Source organism: Pistacia vera, unplaced genomic scaffold (genome assembly GCF_008641045.1).
Source record: "Pistacia vera cultivar Batoury unplaced genomic scaffold, PisVer_v2 Contig341, whole genome shotgun sequence".
Lineage (NCBI taxonomy): Eukaryota > Viridiplantae > Streptophyta > Magnoliopsida > Sapindales > Anacardiaceae > Pistacia > Pistacia vera.
In genome coordinates, this window is record NW_022196159.1 from 1,320,172 (window position 1) to 1,340,535 (window position 20,364).

The following is a 20,364-nucleotide window of genomic DNA, read 5'->3' on the forward strand; positions in this document are numbered from 1 at the left end:
AACAATTGTAACTCCCTGAATCTCTAAACAAACCCATTGACACTCACCTTCACTTCGAACCTTATATCCATCTCCCACTCGAACCCCAAACGGTTTTGTCCGTGTTACTAAAAGAGATAACTTGTCAATGATATCTTTGCAGATAAAATTATGTGAAGCTCCACTGTCAATCAATATAATCACTTCTCTGTCGTTAATTTTCCCTCTCAACTTCTATGTTTTTGGTCCGTTGACACTCACTATTGAACTTAGGATGAGTTCGATGGGATTCTATTATGGTTCTGGTACCTTTTATTCGTTTTCTTTCTCTTCACTCGTTTCCTCATCAACCAAAATAACTTGGAATTGTTGTTCTCCACATCTGTGCCTTGATACGAATCATATACCTTGTTCTTTCTTCTACTATATTTTGGCCTCTGTCATGTGTTTAAAGGGAAAGTTCCGCCGGAAAAATGGGTTAGAGTCGACATGCCGCAATGTAGGTACACTTTACTCTAGTGACTTGCTATCAGAATGATGTTGGATTGACGGTCATCCCAAGATCGGCTGTTCTATGAAGGTTGGTCAGATAATCATGGCTGCTCGTTGATGGAAAAGATCTGACGGGATTTTGATTCAAGTTGAAGGGTGATTGGGTCTTAGACCCAACTTATTGTGACCCGTGAGTTTGACCCGACCCCAACCCAACTACATTAAGCCCCAAGCCCAATCCATCATCCACTGATCCAAGCCCACACCCAACAAACCTAAATACTTTTCCAAATCTTCTTGGTCCAGCTCATAAATCCTCCAAGGCCCAATTTTTTTCTTCCACTCTTTGGGCCAAATCCAAAAGTTGGATAAAGGAATTGGGTTGGGTCAATTTTATCTCGGCCCAAATATCAGCCTTCAACCCATTAAGAAATGCGGCCATCAGAATCTCTTCCTTCTCCTCCACCAACAGTGCCATGACAGCCTCAAATCGCTGCTGGTAGTCTTCCACGATTCCTATCCATTGGATTCCTATGAGCATCTCATATGGGTTCCCTTTTTGGGATCCACTGAATCGATAAAGAAGAGCCAACTTGAAGGTCAGCTATGTCACCACCGGAGCTCTTACCTATATCCACTGGTACAATTGACAATGTCGCTTTCCATGCAGATTGTTGCCGCTATCAACTTATCTGTTTCTCCTATTTTGTTGACCGTAAAATATTGTTCGATTCTAAACAACCACCCATAAGGATCGTCGCTAAAAAAAAACTGGTAACTTTAACTTGCAGCCACCAAATTCTCCCCAGATGGTGTTATTGGCATTACTAGATTCTCCTTGTTGTTGGCTCCAATTTCCTAACCCCTCTAACCATCCTGATTTTCCACTCCATTCAGACCACCTCGATTTTGACTGTTACCCATCTCTGAAGTTTTTGGCACCTTAGTCGATTTACCCTTTCTTCTTTTCTGACTTCTTCTTCCTCTTTCCTTCTCATCCAGCCTTGTAACTCTATTGAGCAATGTCTTGGTACCCATGTCCACTCCAATCTTAGCTATCTCCCTTTGCACATTTTCAACTCTTGCCTCCATTCTCGTACTTACCATTCCCTAGTTCACCTCGCTCTAATACCAATTTGTTGGATCCCGGCTTACTCAATCAATTCAGATAGTGTAAAGAACAAGTATTTCAAGCAACAAAATTGAGAATGACACTAATAAACCGGAAATGCAGAACTTAACTTTTATATATTAACACAAGATGAGGATAAAACTAAACCAAGAATGGAATCAGTCAAACTCAATCCAACACAAAAGAAACTAACAAAACTGACAGAAAAATATCAAGAACCCAACTGAACTTCGAGGGTCACCCTCCTCCCCTATTTTCCTTTGTAATTTTTTGAGATCCTTCCTCCCTTTTATTCTCTTTTCTACCTAACAGAATTCTTCTCATATCCCACCCATTACTACCATCTGTCCACCCAATAACTATTTTTTAACACCTCGCTCAACCAAATCTTCTTGTTACACCTCATAATCCCCTACTTGCCTCTCTTGGATTTCCTATTGTATACCACAAATCTGATGGTCCCATCAGATTCCATATGCATTCGTCATTGGATCCATACTATATGTCATGTTATGTAATCGGATTGATGTCTTGTGTGTATTAAGCATTGGTAGTAGATATCAATCGGATCTATGTGAGCATCACTGGATAACAGTCAAGAACATTCTTAAGTACTTGGAGAGGACTGGTTTATGGAGGAGAAGATGAACTCATTATAAAAGGATACAGTAATGCCAGTTTTCAAACCGACAAAGATGATTATCAATCGCAATTAGGTTTTGTCTTTTGTCTTAATATAGCTATAGTGAGCCAGAAAAGCTCAAAGCAGAGTACTATAGTTGATTCTACAACGGAGGCTGAGTACATTACATTATCAGATGCAGCCAAAGAGGCGGTTTGGATCAAGAAGTTCATTATTGAACTTGGTGTGGTTCCCAGCATTGTTGAACCAAAAGAATTATTCTGTGACAACAATTGGGCCATTACTTAAGCCAAAGAACCACAGTCTCATGAAAGATCCAAACACATGCTCAGATGATTCCACCTGATCAAATAAAATCGTTTAGAGAGGAGATTTGCAAATAAGTAGAGTACCTACCGATGACAACGTAGTACTCCTGCTTACGAAAGCTCTATCGCAACAGAAACATGATAAGCACTTAGCTTCATTTGATATTAAATACATGAATGATTAGCTATAGTGTAAGTGGGAGATTTTTAGAATAGGCGCCCTAGATCCAATAGCATTTTGTAATGTGACTCTATGTATCATGTTATTCTACTAATTAATTTATATTATGTAAATCGTATCTTATAATGTATATAATAATATATGTCCTTAGAGTGGTGAAATTGTGATGACGTAATCAAGCAGTCATAAGTCTTGATTGTGAGATCCCTATGAGCACATATGGTGACCATTCTAGAAATGTCCATAGCCTTAATATTATTCTGACCTAGGGCACAGATTATATGGTAAGGTTATGATAGTGTTGAACGACCCTACCGAAAGGTCATGACAGATCTTGCATGTTAAAGTTGTTTGGTGACAACTTGGTACAATGCATGGGTGTTTGTTATGAGTTCACTAGACTGGCCCATATATAGGATTCCATATAAATTATAACCTTGATGTCTATGAAATACATCCTCCAAAGAATGTTGGTGCATGTGACCTTAGACTTTTAGATCACCAGAGCGTCGTGTGTAAATATTGGTGTAGTTTAACACTAGCCTAACGTAATCCTATTTAGGGTTATCAGTATGGTAGTGATTGGTTACTTTAAGAAGTACACTATTGTTACGGTGGGTTGACAAATGATTCATCACTCTTGGGTACAGGAGAAATCACTCAATGAGATATTCGATAAAAGGCAACGACCTTAAATATGTGGTCACAGTGGAATTGAGTTGTTGCTCGAATCCAATTTCATTTGGTTGTTGGTCCGATAACCGAATACAAATATCTCAAGGTATTTCATACTTGAAGTTGACACTATTTCTATGCTTCAAACCTTAAAGAGATAATAGATGATTGAGGGATTGAATTGAACGGTAACCATACTGTAGATAGCTAGTTGAATCCGAATGGTGGTCATAATGCCTTGTTAGAGGCCAATCTTGGTATGTGTGTAATGAGACAGTTAACAGGTTGTTAATCACGATATTACTCACTACCAATATGATAAGGAGTCTACAGGTGACACGCTTAAAAAACAATTTAAGGAAGATTAAATGAAAGGGCAGTTCCGTCATTTTATGACGAAATGGTATTTTGGTAATCTTACAGTGTAATTAAATTTTCTGAAAAGTTGTTGCCTATGTCCAATTTTATATTGGAATTTAATTCGTAAGGTTACTTATTTATTTATATATTTATTGGTGTAAATATATTTATAAATAAATTATTATTAAAATTAAAATTAATATATATGTATATATTAGGTAATTAATAAACCATTATTATTATTAAATACCATTAATACTTATTTGGGAAAAAGGAAATATATATTCCAAATAGGAATAGATGTCTATTCCAATTAAGGAATAGGATTTGAATTATTCCTAAAAAGGATAGGGTTTTAGTTGCACTATAAAAAGGCAACTAAAATCAATTTTTTAATATAACACAAACCCTAGCTGTTTTTCCCATAGTGAGAGATTATTTTTCTCTGAAAAATCAGCCCCAAATTTCCCTTGAATCATTCAATTAATTTCTAGCAAAATTATTGAGTGAACTTCTTGTCTTCGTGTAGATTACCATAAGTTCATTCCTACACTTGGAGTAGAGTGAAATCGATATTAATCTAGAGAAAGAGCTTCCAAACAAAAGTATTAAATCAAACCTGGTGTGATTTAATTGTTTATAACATGTAAATAGCATAATCGGTATAAGGGATTTTGGGCTTAGGGTTTTTAATCGAAAGAAAATTTTAAATTCTGCTTACTACAAGAAAAATGGCTTTCGACGTCTAGCAAAATTAGACGTCAATAGTAAAATTTAGATGTTAAATGTTTTGCACGTCTAAATTTCGTAGTCGCCACGTAGTTGCAAAATTGCTCACATAAAGTATGGGCGTCTAAAAAGTTGGTTAGACGCGGAAAATTTTCTTTTGGCGATTAGCAAATTAATTGCTAATTGATGGTTGAAATAGTCCCCCACTTAGATGCTAAATGTTCAAGGGTAATTTAGTAAAATTGTATCACAACTAATCAATTAGTTGCAAAATATACCTTTTAGTGACTAATAATTTGTCGCGAATGCCACAAAAATTAAACTCTGAAGGTGTAAGAGTAATTTCGTAAAAGGTTTTCGCAACTATTTTATTAATAGACGACTGTATCTTTTAGTGACAAAAATTTGATAGTTAATTCTAATAATTTTAGACGCTGAATGTGGAATCCAAATATGATAAATTACTTTTTGCTATTATAAAATTAGTTATAGAATATGTTTTATACGCAAATAGTCGATTTTAGATGGCAAATGTATTGACTTTAGGAAACCAATTATTTGTCAATCAATATTGACTTTAGTTGCTAATTGGTTAACATTTAATTTGGCAACATTTTTAATAGATGTAACTTTTAATATCCATACATTCAACCTCAACAAAATAAGAGTGAGACAATATTAAAATATGGATCAATAACATAAAATATCTTCATTTCATATATATATTAATAGTCTATACATGGGAGTTTTATGCATGATAAACAATAAAAATCTAAAATGCTCTATCATGTGTGCATAACCAAAAAAAGAAAACATGCACTCATTTTCATCGGTACCTATCTATCTGTGCATAACTCCAACAAACAAAATGCCCACCCCATATATACACCATCTAAGGATATGTGTAAGCAATCCCAAAAAGTCCAAAAAGATAGCCTACCCCCATGTCAAAATATCTATTGCCCACACAACAAAAAACAAACCATCAATGTTAACATCTCAAACGTTACCAATTAAGGCTCTAAAAGCAGCTGTAACGGATGAGGAAGACTTGTCATCAGTTGGAGATGGAGATGGAGATGGAGATGGCAGTCGAGTTGGAGCGGGAGCAGGTTGCGCGTGTGCAACTGCTATAGTCATGTAAGTCTGCATCCCCAGCATACGAGCTTGTTGTTCTTCAAACATTTTGATTTTCTCTTCTGTTGATCAAATTGTGTGAGATGCTCCCCTAAATCTTTAATACTATTTTGTTGTTCAACTATGCGCCTTAACTTTGTTGCTTCTGCTGTATCATGCTGCTGAGTCACACAAAAAGCAAATTTCTGGTTGAAGCCAGAAGCTTTACCAAGTACTTCCTCACAAATTTCAGCTTCAGTTCTTGCACTCTCCCCAGCCTAAGTTTCATCTTGCATCTCAATCATTTTCTCCTACCATCAATTCAATGCATAATCAATAAGTCCAACAAGAAACTAAACAATTACATATATAAATTATAATTACATTTAAGACCATTTATTGAGTGCATACAATAAGTACTCTTCATGTATTTTATTGAACGAGCTATATGTCATATGTGATTAATTTACATTTAAACTATTAAACCATGTCATTGCTCTAAATCTATGACTAACAATTAGTGTTCTAATTTAAGTCAAAAGTTTAAGTTATTGAACATATATATTATATGATTGCTGGATCTTGACATCAGTGCAACACATTTCTATATGCAAATTTTTCTAAAATTTATTTACAAATTAAAGATTACATGTTGATATAATCTTTAAAAACATCTTTTCTCAAATGTTACATATTTCCCATGCTTTTCAAAATCTCAATTTAATTTCATTAAGTCAATAATTGATTACACTTCATTGACCAAAGGAGGAAAGTCGCAGAGGTATTACCTAAATTTGGGCTACTTGTACTAATGCTTTAACACATAAAAGGAGTTAGATGGTGTGACAACGAATAAAAGAGAGTTCACAACAGTACTAATACCTTAACTGAAGGCTGCGCTTTTTTAATTTTGCAAAGAAAAGATGACATGGTAAGATCCAACAAACACTTGAGTTGTAGAAATCTGTAGAAAATAATATTTGCTCATAAATACCTCAGTAAATCCATCAAACGAGAAAGAATAAGAAGCTGCACATCTGGAGAACAATGAGCACATTCAACATGATTTTTTGTCCCAGACTAACAGCAACAAACTGCCAGAAGATGTGATTATGAAGTCAAAAGTTAAAAGTCATAATACAGCTGCAATATTATCAGAAAAAGGAGAATCAAAGTGCTCATTTCAAACACAACAATCTGCACATGTATATGAGTATATCAAAACTCAAATTTCTTATCTAGTTCAACCATTTCTAACACAATTCAAGCAAATCACTATACCTCAAAACTGAAAACTTCACTACACTAACCTTCATAACTAAGAAGCTTAAAAGTGAACTACCTCTTACCCTTAATTTAACTCTTAAGAAGAAGAGAGTCAATCTGGATATCAGTCAATTTGGTTTCAAAAAATGTACTAAAAAAGTGGAATAAACAAATAAAATATGAACTACCTTTTACCCCAAAATTGTTTCTTTTTCTTGGAAAACACAAATTTTTATAAACGAAAGACTACTGACATGGTAAAAAGTTCTTAAATATCTGTAAAGATATGTATTTACAGCGAAGCTTCATCGTAACTTTTTTTTAAACAGTTGCGACACTAGCAGAAGTGAGCCAAAGAGCAAGAGCAAATATACATTAAAGAAAAAAGGAATCCATTAAAAACGAAAGGCAAAATATACATCAGGCAAAATACACACCAAATATACATTAAACTAAAATAAACACTAAAGATATGAGGATCTAGAAGCTGACTACATATACGTCAAGCTTGTTATACATTCAAATGAATCACATAAAATAACACATTCCCCAAATACCACATTCCCAATTCTACGTAATAACTGAAAATTCACTAGCTTCAATGATAATCAAATTGCTATGAAATAATCACAGGACAAATCAAATTACATACAAAACTATACCCAGCCCACCCCAAATCATGGAAAAACGTCTAAGTGACAAAAAATGAAATTGAACAATCTACTGCAAATTTAAAAATCATGACAGACAAATTCTAAAAGCAGAAGCAGGATTCTTGATTAACAAAAAACCAGTTTCTTTACAATGGTTACTGAATTACAGAAATATGTCATTGAAAACAATAATAGGAATAAATAAAGGGAAAGGAAATAGAAATTAACCTGAAAATTGATAGCTTTTGTCTTAAGATCAGAAGGCAACAATGGATGCTGAAGATACTTCTCTGCCAGATACTACAAGCAAGGCCAATTTATACTAAAAATCCCTCCATATTCAACAAAAGAGACACCAAGATAATATAAAATTAAAGAGTATCAAATAGCTGACCAGTAAAATAGCAAAAGAATCAGAAAGAAGAACATCTCTATCTACCAAAACCGGCACATAACCAAGAGGATTGGGCTTTCTAAACTCTACACACACACACACACACACACACACACACAAAAATAAAAAAATAAAGCACTCCAATTATCAAACAAATCAAAGTCAAACCCGCGTCCATTTTGGCCATCTGGTATTGTAATTATCCTCAAAAACCAAAAACAAAATCTCACCAGGACTGTTTTGCTCTTCCTTCACCAAGTTCACAGCTTTATGTTCATAATCTAAACCTGCAATCAAATACTCAAATACCCAGAACCAAATTTCAAATACTTTTCAATTGAAGAGTAGAAAGACAATAAATTGATTAAAAAAACACGACAAGAACTTGAGCTCCTCCAGTAAGAATAGAGTTGAAGCTTATTGTTACTGCCGTCATTTCCGCTTGCCTAACACCTAAAAAATAGTAATAAAAACGAAAGGGTTTTTATTTATTTATCTTTTTTAAAGAACAATAATCACCCAAAACTTGAATCCAAAAAATCATACAAAGCTGCAACGAAAGGCACATCAAACTCATTTTAATGGCAACTAGCAACGCTAAAAACTAAGAACTTAAAAAAAAATTAAAAATTACCACACCCACAAAGCTTGTTCTTTATAAACAACAATGAAAGCATTATAAATAAACAAATTCAAAAAGTGGAAAACAAAATACCTGGCCACAAACATCACAGCAAATATCATCACTCTTTTTCGAACAGTAATGGCCACCTTCATTACTCATCATCCACCACATTCTTTATCAATAGTTTCCATACAATCTGAAGATTCATTGTTCCCACACAGATCAGCTTCACAATGACCGAAATGCCCTAACTCTCCCTTCACAAACCCTTTCTTCTCTTCAACAGCCCAGATTGATTAATCCATTCAACCTTTTGGCCTAATCGCAAAGAGAAGAAGATTGAGAAGGACAGACCAATTAGACAAATCCCAACGAGAAGAAGATTGAGAAGAAAAGAGCAATTAGAAGATTGATTGAAAAGATTTGAGAAGAAGATTGATTGTCGCAACGAGAAACCTCTGCAATTTAGTGGAAGAGTGACAAAGAGAGATTTTGGGCGGAAGAGAGGGAAATGTTTCTCGTTTTGGGAGGAAGAATGGGTTTTTGGGCGCGGAATTTGGGCAGAAGAAATGGGTTATTCTATTAGTTTATAACCTTAGCTTTGATTAATGAAAAATGGGTGGGCGAATTTGCCTTGGTGAAAATTTTGAGGTGGGAAAATTTGTTTTATTTTATCATTTGTTTTTCTTTTTTTAAACCGGGTTTGAGGTTTTGATTTTCTTTAATTTTAGATTTATAATGTTTTTAATTTAAATTGTTTTTCTTTAATTTTAACGAAAAAATGTTTACTTTTTATTTTTTTTAATAAAATCGGAAATTCGATTTTCTCTATTTCTATGGACCAAAACCGAATCGATTTCCCCGATAACTAGAAAACCACTTCGGTTTCTGGTTTGATTTAGTTTATACATTTTTCTAAACACCTCTACATTTGGGTGTTGAGGATATGTCTTTACAAGAACTCACAAAATTAACAAACTCCGTCGAAATAAACACAGAGTAAGCGTCAATCACTAAGCGAGTAGTCATCTATTGAACGAGAGTGGTAGAAACAATAACTTTTTTCCAGTGTCGAAAATAGGTTGACTATGAGGGTTTGCAAAAATGAGTGAAATACGGGGTACGCATAAGTTTTAAGGAAAAAATTATGGGAGTAGTGAATGAAAAATTGGTGGCAAAAAATGGGCGAGAAAAGTCTTAGGCAATTTTTTTTTTTAATATATATTTAACTCGACACTACAATAGTGAAGAACAAGATTTGCAAAATTTATTTTTAACCAATTCCTTGACAGTAAATAACTGTCAAAACGGTTAAGAATTATTTCAAATTCTTGACAGTTCATAAATGGTCAATAATAAGTTAAAAATTACAATTCTTGATAGTTTTTTAAAACGGTTAAGAAAATCTGTCAACTCATTCTATCAAGGGAGGGGGTTTTTCTAGTAGTGAAGATCCTTTTCATATAAAGGCCATACGACAGCGTTTCCAGTTTTATATGACAAAAAGCTAATTTCCACTTTCCTTTTCTCTTGTTTGACAACTGATTCAAAATTTGAGTCGCAGCTTGCACACAAACATTCACAAAACCCATGTGTAAACCAAAACAAAAACACCTAAAGACCCACAAAACAAACCCGGAGTTTAGTTTTGACATGGAAAATGTAAAGGGAAAATAAGTCATATTTCCATCTAACATTTCAACTTCAAGCATATTTCTTTCACTTTCCTATTAGATGATGCCGGTGATATACACACACGCATAATGTTTAATAATTCTGCCACCGCAGAATTTAGTTGTCAAATTAAGTAGTATAATCTTTCTCCTTCAAAAGAAAAATAAAATACCAAAATGAGAAAATAAATAGATATTATCAAACACCATTCGTTTATCAGCAACAATAAACGAATTTAAAGCACCCACTATAATTATAATAGCTATTGCAATGTCAAATGAAAAAGAAGATAAAAGTAAAATCACCCATTACGAAGTTAAAGCCACCCATTTAGGAACATCACAAACAACAGATGCTTAAACAAATTAAAGCAAATATTGTGAAGAAACCGATTAAAAATCAAACAATAAAACCGAAATACCATTTGTAAAAGAATGAGCTTTGACATAAAAATAAAAACAAGTTACCTTCAATGGGGTAATGTATGCGGCAAAAGTAGAATCAAGGAGATGGTAAAGTGAAGAGGGAAATTGGAGTGCATGGAGAAGAAGAGGACTCGGGTAAGAATAAGGAAATTGGGGTATTAGGGATTTGGTTTTAAGTTTGGGTTTATATCAAATGGACTTTTAGTAATTGTTTCTAAAAACATAGGCTTTTTTTATTTGACTAATATTTTAGTAGTTGCCAAAAAAAAAAAATAAATAAATAAAACAATTTTGCAACTAATGTTGCAGTTGCCACTATCAAATTTCTAATATCCAAACTTTGTGTAACTAATTTATTTTGGTTACTGTTGTAACCTGAGTCTAAACTAATCAATAAACAAATCAATCAAACACAAACAAGATTCAAGAATCAAACACACACGCACAAGCCAAGATTTACTGTGGTTCACCTATCCAATAATGGATAGATTACATCCACGTTGAGCTCCAAAATATGGAGACTCACTGCACTAGGATTAACCAACAATTACACAAGGATTACACACTCAATCGACTGAATCAGAGCAATATCTCAACCCAGGCCTAATCACTCCAATTTGTACCTGTAACTTGCAAGATTTTAGAGAACTATTCTAGCCTCAAAAGGAAACACAACCCTTTTAACAATCCTGCCTAGATTACAACGAAAAATAACTGCAGCAATTAAACCCCAATCGATTGCTCATTCACTTAATATAGAACCCTAACAAGAACAAACTAACCCGATAAACTCTTTCACTGTTTTGCCCTCTTTTATATCATTGACTATCAGCGATTGTGAGCCGCACGATCTGTCTTGAATCAACGCCCAGGATTCACTTAACTAAATAAGAACAACGTCGTTTGGCTTCATAACACTTTCAGTCTCCACCTTGAAGCCAACATTCTGCCTTCCCCTTTTCTGCTGGAACTCCTTCAGTGCAATAAGGTTTTTTTTTCCTCATATTTCTTCTTAGCTCCGGAAATTGGCTAACTAATGCGAAGTAAGTTCAAGTAGTGCTTGAACTTGGTTGTGGTCACCACTTTGGTTCCCATGTCTGCTGGATTTTCTTCAGTTGGTACCTTCAGGAGATTAATTTTTCCCTTTGCGACCAGGTCTTTGACAAAGTGATGCCTGATATCCACGTGTTTTGTTCTTTCATGGTACACTGGGTTCTTACTCAGGTGGATGGCACTCTGACTGTCTAAGTAGACTGTTGTTGTGCCATTCAACAAATCTGCTTCTTTTAGAATTCCCTGTAACCATGTTGCTTCCCTGAAAGCCTCTGAGACTTCGACGTACTCTGCTTCCGTGGTTGAAAGTGCAACCAGTGGTTGCAGCTGTGCTTTCCAACTAGCACAAGTGCCTCCCAATGTGAAGTAGTATACAGTAGTAGACTTCCTAGAATCTCGGTCACTTGCAAAATCAGCATCTACATACCCAACCAAATCAAGCTATGCATTTCTTTTATAGAAAACCAAACCAATCTGAACAGTGCAATTTATATATCTAAGCAACCACTTTAGAGCATTCCAATATTCATTTCCAGGATTTGACATAAATCTACTCAATAGTGATATTGCATAAGCTAAATCTGGTCTGATGCTTATAATGGCATACATCACAGAACCTATGGCATTCAAATAAGGGACATTTTCCATTTTCAGCATATCAAATTCTGTTTTTGGGGATTGTGACTTACTGAGTATGAAATGGTTTGCAAGGGGCATTGTTACAACTTTGGAGTCAGCCATGCCAAACTTAGAGACCGGTTTCTATAGGTATGGGAATTGATGAAGTTTAAGGGTATTTGCACTCCTATCTCTATCAATCATCATTCCTAGGATTTTCTTTGCTCTACCTAAGTCATTTATATCAAATTCAACACTTAATTTTGCTTTTAGTTCATTAATCTGAGACATGGACTTACTAATCAGTAGCATGTCATCTACATATAACAGAAGGTATATTGGCATGTTATTGATGCAGGCAAAATAGAAAAAAATATCATACATGCTTCTAGTGAATCCACTTCCTACTATGAATGCATCAAACCTCTTATACCACTGCCTAGGGGACTGTTTAAGTCTATACAGTGATTTATTCAGTAAGCATATATAATCAGGCAATTTTTTATCCTTAAAACCTATGGGTTGGCTCATGAAAATCCTTTCATCCAACTCACCATGCAGAAAAGCAATTTTAACATCCAATTGTTCTATCTCTAGATCATATTGTGCAACAACTGATAACATGAGTCTAATAGTTTTAAAGCTAACTACAGGTGACAAGATTTCGGTGAAATCAATACCTGCCCTTTGTGTGTAGCCCTTGGCCACTAACCTGGCTTTGAATCTTGGTGGATCATATTGATTTATTGCTTCTTTCAATTTGTAGAGCCACTTGCATTCCACCAACTTCTGATCTCTGGTCTTTGGGACAAGTGTCCAAGTGTTGTTCAGGTGTAGTGACGTCGTTTCCTCTTTCATTGTAGCCACCTACTCTTTGTTGTCCCTTGATCTCATTGCCTCAACATAAGTATCAGGTTCAGATCTGTGTATTTCTAAACCAGCTAGGAGTGCTACATAGATCAGGTCAGCATAGTTGTACCTTGTGGGAGGTCTGATTTCCCTTTTGACTCTGTCTCTGGATAATTGATATTGGGCCAGATCACCATTTTGATCCACTTCAGTATTCACAAGAAGGTCTTCTTCATCCTCCTACTCTTGGGTTGGTTGTAGCTGGTCCTCAAGTGGGCCAGTCTCATCTGTTTGAATATGTTGATTAAAGTAAGTTACAGGCTCCACCTCAAACTGAGTTATCCCAGTTTGTCCAGGATTTTTAAAATCTTCTTGTGAGCTATTTGCATTGTTAGTACCAGATTTGGAAAGGAAAACAAATTCATTGAAAATCACATCTCGACTAACAATCACTCTAACCCCTAGGGTAGCCCTTTCCCAAAGCTTATAGCCTTTGGTTCCTTCCTGATACCCTAGAAAGACACACTTAAGGGATCTTGGCTCTAACTTCCCATCCCGGGTGTGTGTATATGCAGCACAACCAAACACTCTCAGGTGTTCAAGAGATGGTCTCCTCCCATACCACCTCTCTTCACGGCACTTAAAATCTATGGAGCTTGAGGGACTTCTATTAATTAGGTAGGCTGTTGTACCTAGTGCTTCCCCCCAAAAGGTTTTTGGTAGACTAGCAGTGAATAAAAGACATCTAACCCTCTCTAGTAGGGTATTGTTCATTCTCTCAACAACCCCATTTTGCTGAGGGGTCCCCCTAACAGTCCTATGCCTTAAAATTCCCTCTCATACACAGTAAGAGTCAAACTCTAGGTTACAGAATTCTAATCTGTTATCTGTCCTAAGGGCTTTTACCTTCTTATTAACTTGGTTTTCAACCAGGTTTTTCCAACCTTTAAACTTGGTTAAGGCTTTACCCTTGGACTTAAGGAGGTACACCCATACCTTCCTGCTATAGTCATCCACAATGGAGAGGAAATAGCAATTCCCTCCATATGTCCTAACCCTTTCAGGACCCCAAAGATCTGCATGCAAATAATCCAAACATGTTTCAGCTAGATGAGTTCCCTTTTGGAAACTCATTTTGTGTTGTTTACCCAATACACAAGTTTCACAGAAACTCAACTCAAATATGGATTCCTTACCAAAGTAGCCTTGCTGGCTTAAAACAGTCATACCTTTCTGGCCTATGTGGCTAAGTCTCAAGTGCCATTTCTTTGCAGCAGAAAGGTCAGTAGATAATAAAGCAGAATTAACAGTAGGTGCAAAATGTTGGTTATACAGAATGTACAATCCATTTTGTTTGACTCCTTCAAGCAATATATCATTATTTTTATAAACTACTATGGACCCATTTTCTGCCTTGTAACTGCATCCAGCTTCATCCAACATTCCTAATGAAATCAGGTTCCGTTTAAGATCAGGTATGTACCTTACTCTAGTTAACATTATGATTTTACCATTATTTAACCTAATGGCTATGTTTCCTATGCCTTGAATATTACAAGAGTGATTGTTACCCATGAACACAATTCTAAATTCTCCTTTCCTAAGGTTTTGGAACCATTGAATGTTTGGGCTCATATGAAAAGTGCATCCTGAATCTAGGACCCAATCCTTACTGCTAGCTTGGTTTGAGACTGTGAGAGCTTCTGAAATTTCAATACCAGTACTAGTGCTGGCTAAATTACTCTCTATCCTGTGTTGTTTTTGTTTCTTTATCCAGTCATAGTAGTTCTTCTTAAGATGGCCAGGCTTATTACAGTGAAAACACTTTCTGGTTTCTCCCTTAGTCTTATTATTATTCTTCCCTTTCTTCTTAGTTTTAGAACTCATGTGTTGTTGGAAGTTCTTACTATTATCCTTTCCTAATTGTACTAAATCTGTTCTACCTTTGACAAACAAATTATTCCAGTTTCTTTTCTGGATTCTAAACTCTAATTCTCTGGATTTCAGGCTAGCTATAATTAGGTCAACACTAGGAACTGTCCCAGTGTATTGTAAAGCATTTTTCACCACTAAATACTCATCAGGGAAAGAATTCAACAATATCATTGCTAAGCTAGAGTCTCCTAACTCCTGATCAGTACCTTTCAGCACTAAGGTCATCTTTAGAAATTCATCAAGATTTTCTTCTACAGACTTAGTTATATCCATCTTATAAGAAAACAAAGCACCTTTAAGAAATGCTAAATTTGGTGCAGACTATAAAGAATATAGGGATTCAAGTTTACCCCAAAGTGTGAGCGGTGTTTCCATGCCGTTTACCTTCCGTAGGATAGCATCGGACAGGTTCATTATGATCAGATTATAGGCCTTCTCATCAACTTCAGACTTCTTTTTCAGTTTCTCCTCAGACCACTTGGTGGTGTCTTTCTCTAGAGCAAGCCCTACCTTATTGTGGGTCTTCATCTTCTTCTGCCATGTGTTGAACTCGATCTTCCCATCGTATTGGGAGATCTCCATACAAGTAGCACTCATAACTCTGTAATAGTAATAGTAACCCTAGACAAAATTTCAAGATTTTACTCTTTGACTTGTGTTTGTGACCCGGACTCACGAATTCACCCAAACTCAGCAAGATTCGAAGCCTCAATGATTTGGAAACCTTTAAATCGAAAAACCCCCAAATTTTGACAAACCTTAAATTTCCAATTTGTCATGAATTAAGCGATCACTTGTGTTTGTGACCTAGATTTATGAATTGACCCAAAATTCAACAAGATTCGAAGCCCTAACGATCTAGAAACCTTTAATTTGAAAACCCCCCAAATTCTGACAAACCCTAAATTTCCAATTTGTCGCGAATTAAGTGATCACTTGTGTTTGTGACCTAGATTCACGAATTGGCCCAAGACTCAGCAAGATTCGAAGCCCTAATGATCTAGAAACCTTTAATTTGAAGAACCCCCAAATTCTGACAAACCCTAAATTAGGGCTGTGCAAAAAAATCCGATATCCGATATCCGATATCCGATCCACTCGGATCCGAAAAAACCGGATGTCCAAAAATTCGAATTGGATACGGATCATAATTTTAAAAAATCCAAATATCCGGATCAGATACCGGATCAGGGTTGTTAAAAAAATGGATATCCGTATCCGATCCGGATTTTACTAAAACTACACCGTTTTGATTTTGATGCACACCCCTTTCAAATTTCAAATATCACTACAATTTAACTTTAACTTAAACTCAACCTAAGTCTAACTCTTAACTCTCTCGACAATCATAAACTCACCATTGCCATCTTCATTCTTCACTTACAGTCACCAACTCTCCATCGCCATCTTTCTCACTCACTTCTTCCATCATCAAAGCCAAGATCGTCATCAACATTGGAATCAGAGAGCCCCAAATCGTCAGTTCCTTTCCTAAATCCCTGATTGAAGCCCCAAATTGAAATTAATTTAGGGTTTTACAATAATCCCTAAATTGAAGCCACAAATCATACCATTCCAGCATTCCTACTTGTGATTTCTTGTACTAGAAGGCCCGATTCACAAAAGCCCTCAAATTTAAAAGGTAAATTTTGCATTTTTTCTTCTTCTTTTATATGAATCTATCAAAGAATTGTGATGCTTCATGAAATGAATAACAGAAAATTAAAGCTTTAACAGAAGAACCTCAATGAACCTACTCAATGCCTCAAAGGCTCAAACTATATTCCTCCAGCCATTTATTTATGCTCCTTCAGTCAATTTCAGGTTTGTTCTTTCGACCCTCTTATTATTATTATTATTATTTAGATAAACCCTGACAAAACCCTCTTGTATGCATTATTTTGAAAAGTGAAATTGAGCTTCAATTTTGGCTCAAAGGAAGAAGAAATAAATTGGGTTTTCTTTAATTTTTAATACATGTTTATTTATTCTCAGCATGCAAGTTTGTACTTTGTTTGGCTTCATTGTATTATTAAGCTTTGCATTTGTTTATAGTTTTTAGAATTTTCTATCAGTGCTTTTATCAATAATGTCTTTCTGCGTAATCTTAGATAAATTTTATCTTGTATGTTTCTTTATATTTTCTTTTTCTGTAGGGAGATTGAGAATATGGGTATGTTGTTTCATTTTAGCCAACAAAATGTACTTTTTAATCCTCCTGATGCCAATGTTAAAATCCGAGGACGAGTGGGGGTAACAATTACTCCCAACTCTCTTCTAGTCACACAATTACTTTGTAGTTTGTAGAATGAAGAAGAAATTAAATTAATAATAACTACTTCTGTGCCTGCACAAACCTCCCTTCTTATCTTCATTTTTTATATTACTAGATTATTGAATTTTTATTGTTTAATTAGTTTAAACAAGAATAAGATTTTTTCCCCAAATACAATTTAATTATATATGTTGGATAATGAATGTTGCTATGTTAATGTTATTGATGTTTGTTTCGTCACCATTTTATTTGATGTTGTATGGTGTAATGAGTTGATTGTTGAAGTGGGAAAATCCAACCAATTGGTGGGGCTAGTTTGTTTGATTAGAAAAATAGAAGTGTTTTCCTTTATGAGTATGAATTTGTTGGCTGTACACTTGTTGTTTTGGATTCATTAATATTGGTTGGGCATTTTGGAGGTTACTAACATAATGTTGTCTTTATATATTAATAGGTTGAATTAAATTTTAGGGATGAATGATAAAAGAAGCATAAATTCTAGACTTATTGTTTGTAAACTACAGGTTGGAAGCATAAAGATTAAGGCAAGCTTTAACTTGAGAATGAAGAACCATGATGGCAATTTAGTCTGTGAAAGGAAATAGAGGGAAGTTGGTGTGATGAAGTTGGCATGAAGAATTGAAGATTAGAAGATGTATTGGTATTAAGTTGGCTGCTTTTGCTTGTCTTTCTATTAAATTTGTAATTTGTGTAATAGAGTATGTGTTAAATTGGCATTAAGCAACTTGTGGATTAATTTGTTGGTATCCTGCATGATATAATTTCAATTTTATTGCTAGAATTATTTGATTTTAATAAGAAAATTTTAAAATTTGGATCAATTTCGGATATCCAATTATCTGATCCGAATAATCGGATATCTGTAAAACTGGATATTCACATAATTCGGATCGGATTCGGATCAGGATATAACCTGATCTAAAAATTCAGATCGGATCAGAAAAAGGCCTATTCGGATCGGATATCCGGATTTGAGTAGCCCTACCCTAAATTTCCAATTTGTTGCGAATTAATTGATCTTAAACCTAGATACACCTTAAGACTTTGGCTCTAATACCACTATTGTAACTTGAGTCTAAACTAATCAATACACAAATCAATCAAACACAAACAAGATTCAAGAATCAAACACACATGCACAAGCCAAGATTTACCATGGTTCACATATCCAATAATGGATAGATTACATCCACGTTGAGCTCCGAAATATGGAGCCTCACTGCACTAGGATTATCCAACAATTACACAAGGATTACACACTCAATTGACTGAATCAGAGCAATATCTCAACCTAGGCCTAATCACTCTAATTCGTACCTCTTACTTGCAAGATTTCAGAGAACTATTCTAGCCTCAAAAGGAAACGCAACCCTTTTAACAATCCTGCCCAGATTACAATGAAAAATAACCCCAGCAATTAAACCCCAATCGATTACTCATTCACTCAATATAGAACCCTAACAAGAACAGACTAACTCGATAAACTCTTTCACTGTTTTGCCCTCTTTTATATCATTGACTATCAGCGATTGTGAGCTGCATGATCTGTCTTGAATCAACGCCCAGGATTCACTCACTTAACTAAATGAGAACGATGTCGTTTGGCTTCATAACACTTTCAGTTACTAGTAGTATATATCATTTTTAATAAACAATATTTAGTGGCTAACATTTTGGTTGCGAAAAAATCCTATTAACAACTATAACTTTAGTTGCCAAAATAACATACCCAAAATTTCAATTTATTTCAAGCAGGAACATGGGGCGCCCAAACTGATTTGCAGAATTTACCATACATGTAGCAACTAAAATCTTAGTTGCCAAAAGAAGATAATTTGCAACTAACTAATTAATTACTCAACAGTAATTTTAGTCAGAAATTAAAATATTATCTTTTCATTTTACTGGGAGCCAAAAAAATTCATCAACTTTTAGCGATTAAATACATTTTAGTTGCTATACATGAGTTTTTGCAACTATTTGTAATATGCACAAAATAATTAGTTGCTAAATGCACCTGAGCCATTTGTAATTACTATTAGAAGCTTGGATATTTCAGTAATTGTATCATTTTGCAACTAATAAAAATAGTTACAAATTAATTAATAAATATTTGCATCTAATTTAGCAACAATTCAATAGTTGCAAATGATTGTTTTCTACAACCGTAATTTTAGTTGCGGAATCTCTTGTTGTAGTTGTCAATTGTGTTGTAATGCTGGGAAAATTTACTGCGCAAGAATTGGCAACCAAATAAATCAATCGCTAATGTGATATTTTCGACAACAAATCAAATTAGTCACAGAATATTAATTTTAAATGCCAAAGGCAAGAATAAATGAGCCCCATAATTTTATTCCCCTTTCACCAACCAATTGGAATTTAGTTACTAAATGTGGGGTATCTGCAACTATTTTTGCTTAGCTGCAAAAAAACTGGTTGCAAAAAGTACTTTTTCTTGTAGTGGCTGCCTATAACTCGATTAGAATCCCAACAAGTCTAACGCACATAAGACCTCGAGTCTTATGCGAATTCTACCAGTCCAAGGCCTCCAAGTCTCATACAAATCCTAATACCCAAGGACCTTGAGTCCTACAGAAATCCAATATCTTGGGGTTCTAAAGTCCTACACAGATTCTTCTTGTCTCTAGTACTCCTAGATTCATGGGAACTAGTATTCCTATTTCCATGAAGACTAGTACTTTGAATTATACAGTGACTAAGCCTTCCTTGGCTTCCTATATAAATAGAGGCTAGTCCTCTTGGAATTTCATCAATTGGGTGGAATTTTGAATGATTGTTTGTTTAACTTTATTTCAATTGCATGGTTGTGAATTGAGAAAGTTGTTTTTGTTAAAGTGAATTGGTTGAGAGGTGCACGTTTATTGTGTTTAGGGGTAAACTTGGAAATGGTGGAAAAGAGGAGGACCTTAAGGCCAAACACAACCTCATCGAGACGAA

General features: G+C 35.0%; 1 protein-coding gene across 9 annotated transcripts; it reads right to left on the reverse strand.

The window, feature by feature from the left end:
• Positions 1–5,183: 5,183 nt before the first annotated feature.
• LOC116138514 (glutathione S-transferase zeta class-like) lies at positions 5,184–9,155 on the reverse strand. 9 transcript variants are annotated; one of them, XM_031424225.1, is made up of 7 exons: positions 8,644–9,154; positions 8,159–8,228; positions 7,929–8,014; positions 7,763–7,834; positions 6,610–6,709; positions 6,498–6,509; positions 5,184–5,926 (listed from the first exon to the last, which is right to left on the reverse strand). In XM_031424225.1, exons 1-5 carry the CDS (start codon positions 8,722–8,724, stop codon positions 6,623–6,625), a joined length of 396 nt encoding a protein of 131 aa, XP_031280085.1. In that variant the 5' UTR covers positions 8,725–9,154; the 3' UTR covers positions 5,184–5,926; positions 6,498–6,509; positions 6,610–6,622. The 9 variants fall into 9 exon arrangements, 3 of the variants coding, with proteins under 3 accessions (XP_031280085.1, XP_031280086.1, XP_031280083.1); XR_004129299.1 differs by lacking the exon at positions 6,610–6,709 and having other exon boundaries at positions 6,498–6,579; positions 8,159–8,478; positions 8,644–9,155; XR_004129302.1 differs by lacking the exon at positions 6,610–6,709 and having other exon boundaries at positions 6,498–6,579; positions 8,159–8,215; positions 8,644–9,153.
• Between the last annotated feature and the right edge of the window lie 11,209 nt (positions 9,156–20,364).

Excerpts from the sequence above, each read along its gene's own strand:
- LOC116138514 (XM_031424223.1), bottom strand. The coding sequence starts at position 8,724 with ATGTGGTGGATGATGAGTAATGAAGGTGGCCATTACTGTTCGAAAAAG. Across the intron at positions 7,835-7,928 it reads ATTCTTTTGCTATTTTACTG|TATCTGGCAGAGAAGTATCT; the intron begins GTCAGCTATTTG and ends CCTTGCTTGTAG. Across the intron at positions 6,710-7,762 it reads CAAAAGCTATCAATTTTCAG|TTTGTTGCTGTTAGTCTGGG; the intron begins GTTAATTTCTAT and ends ATCTTCTGGCAG.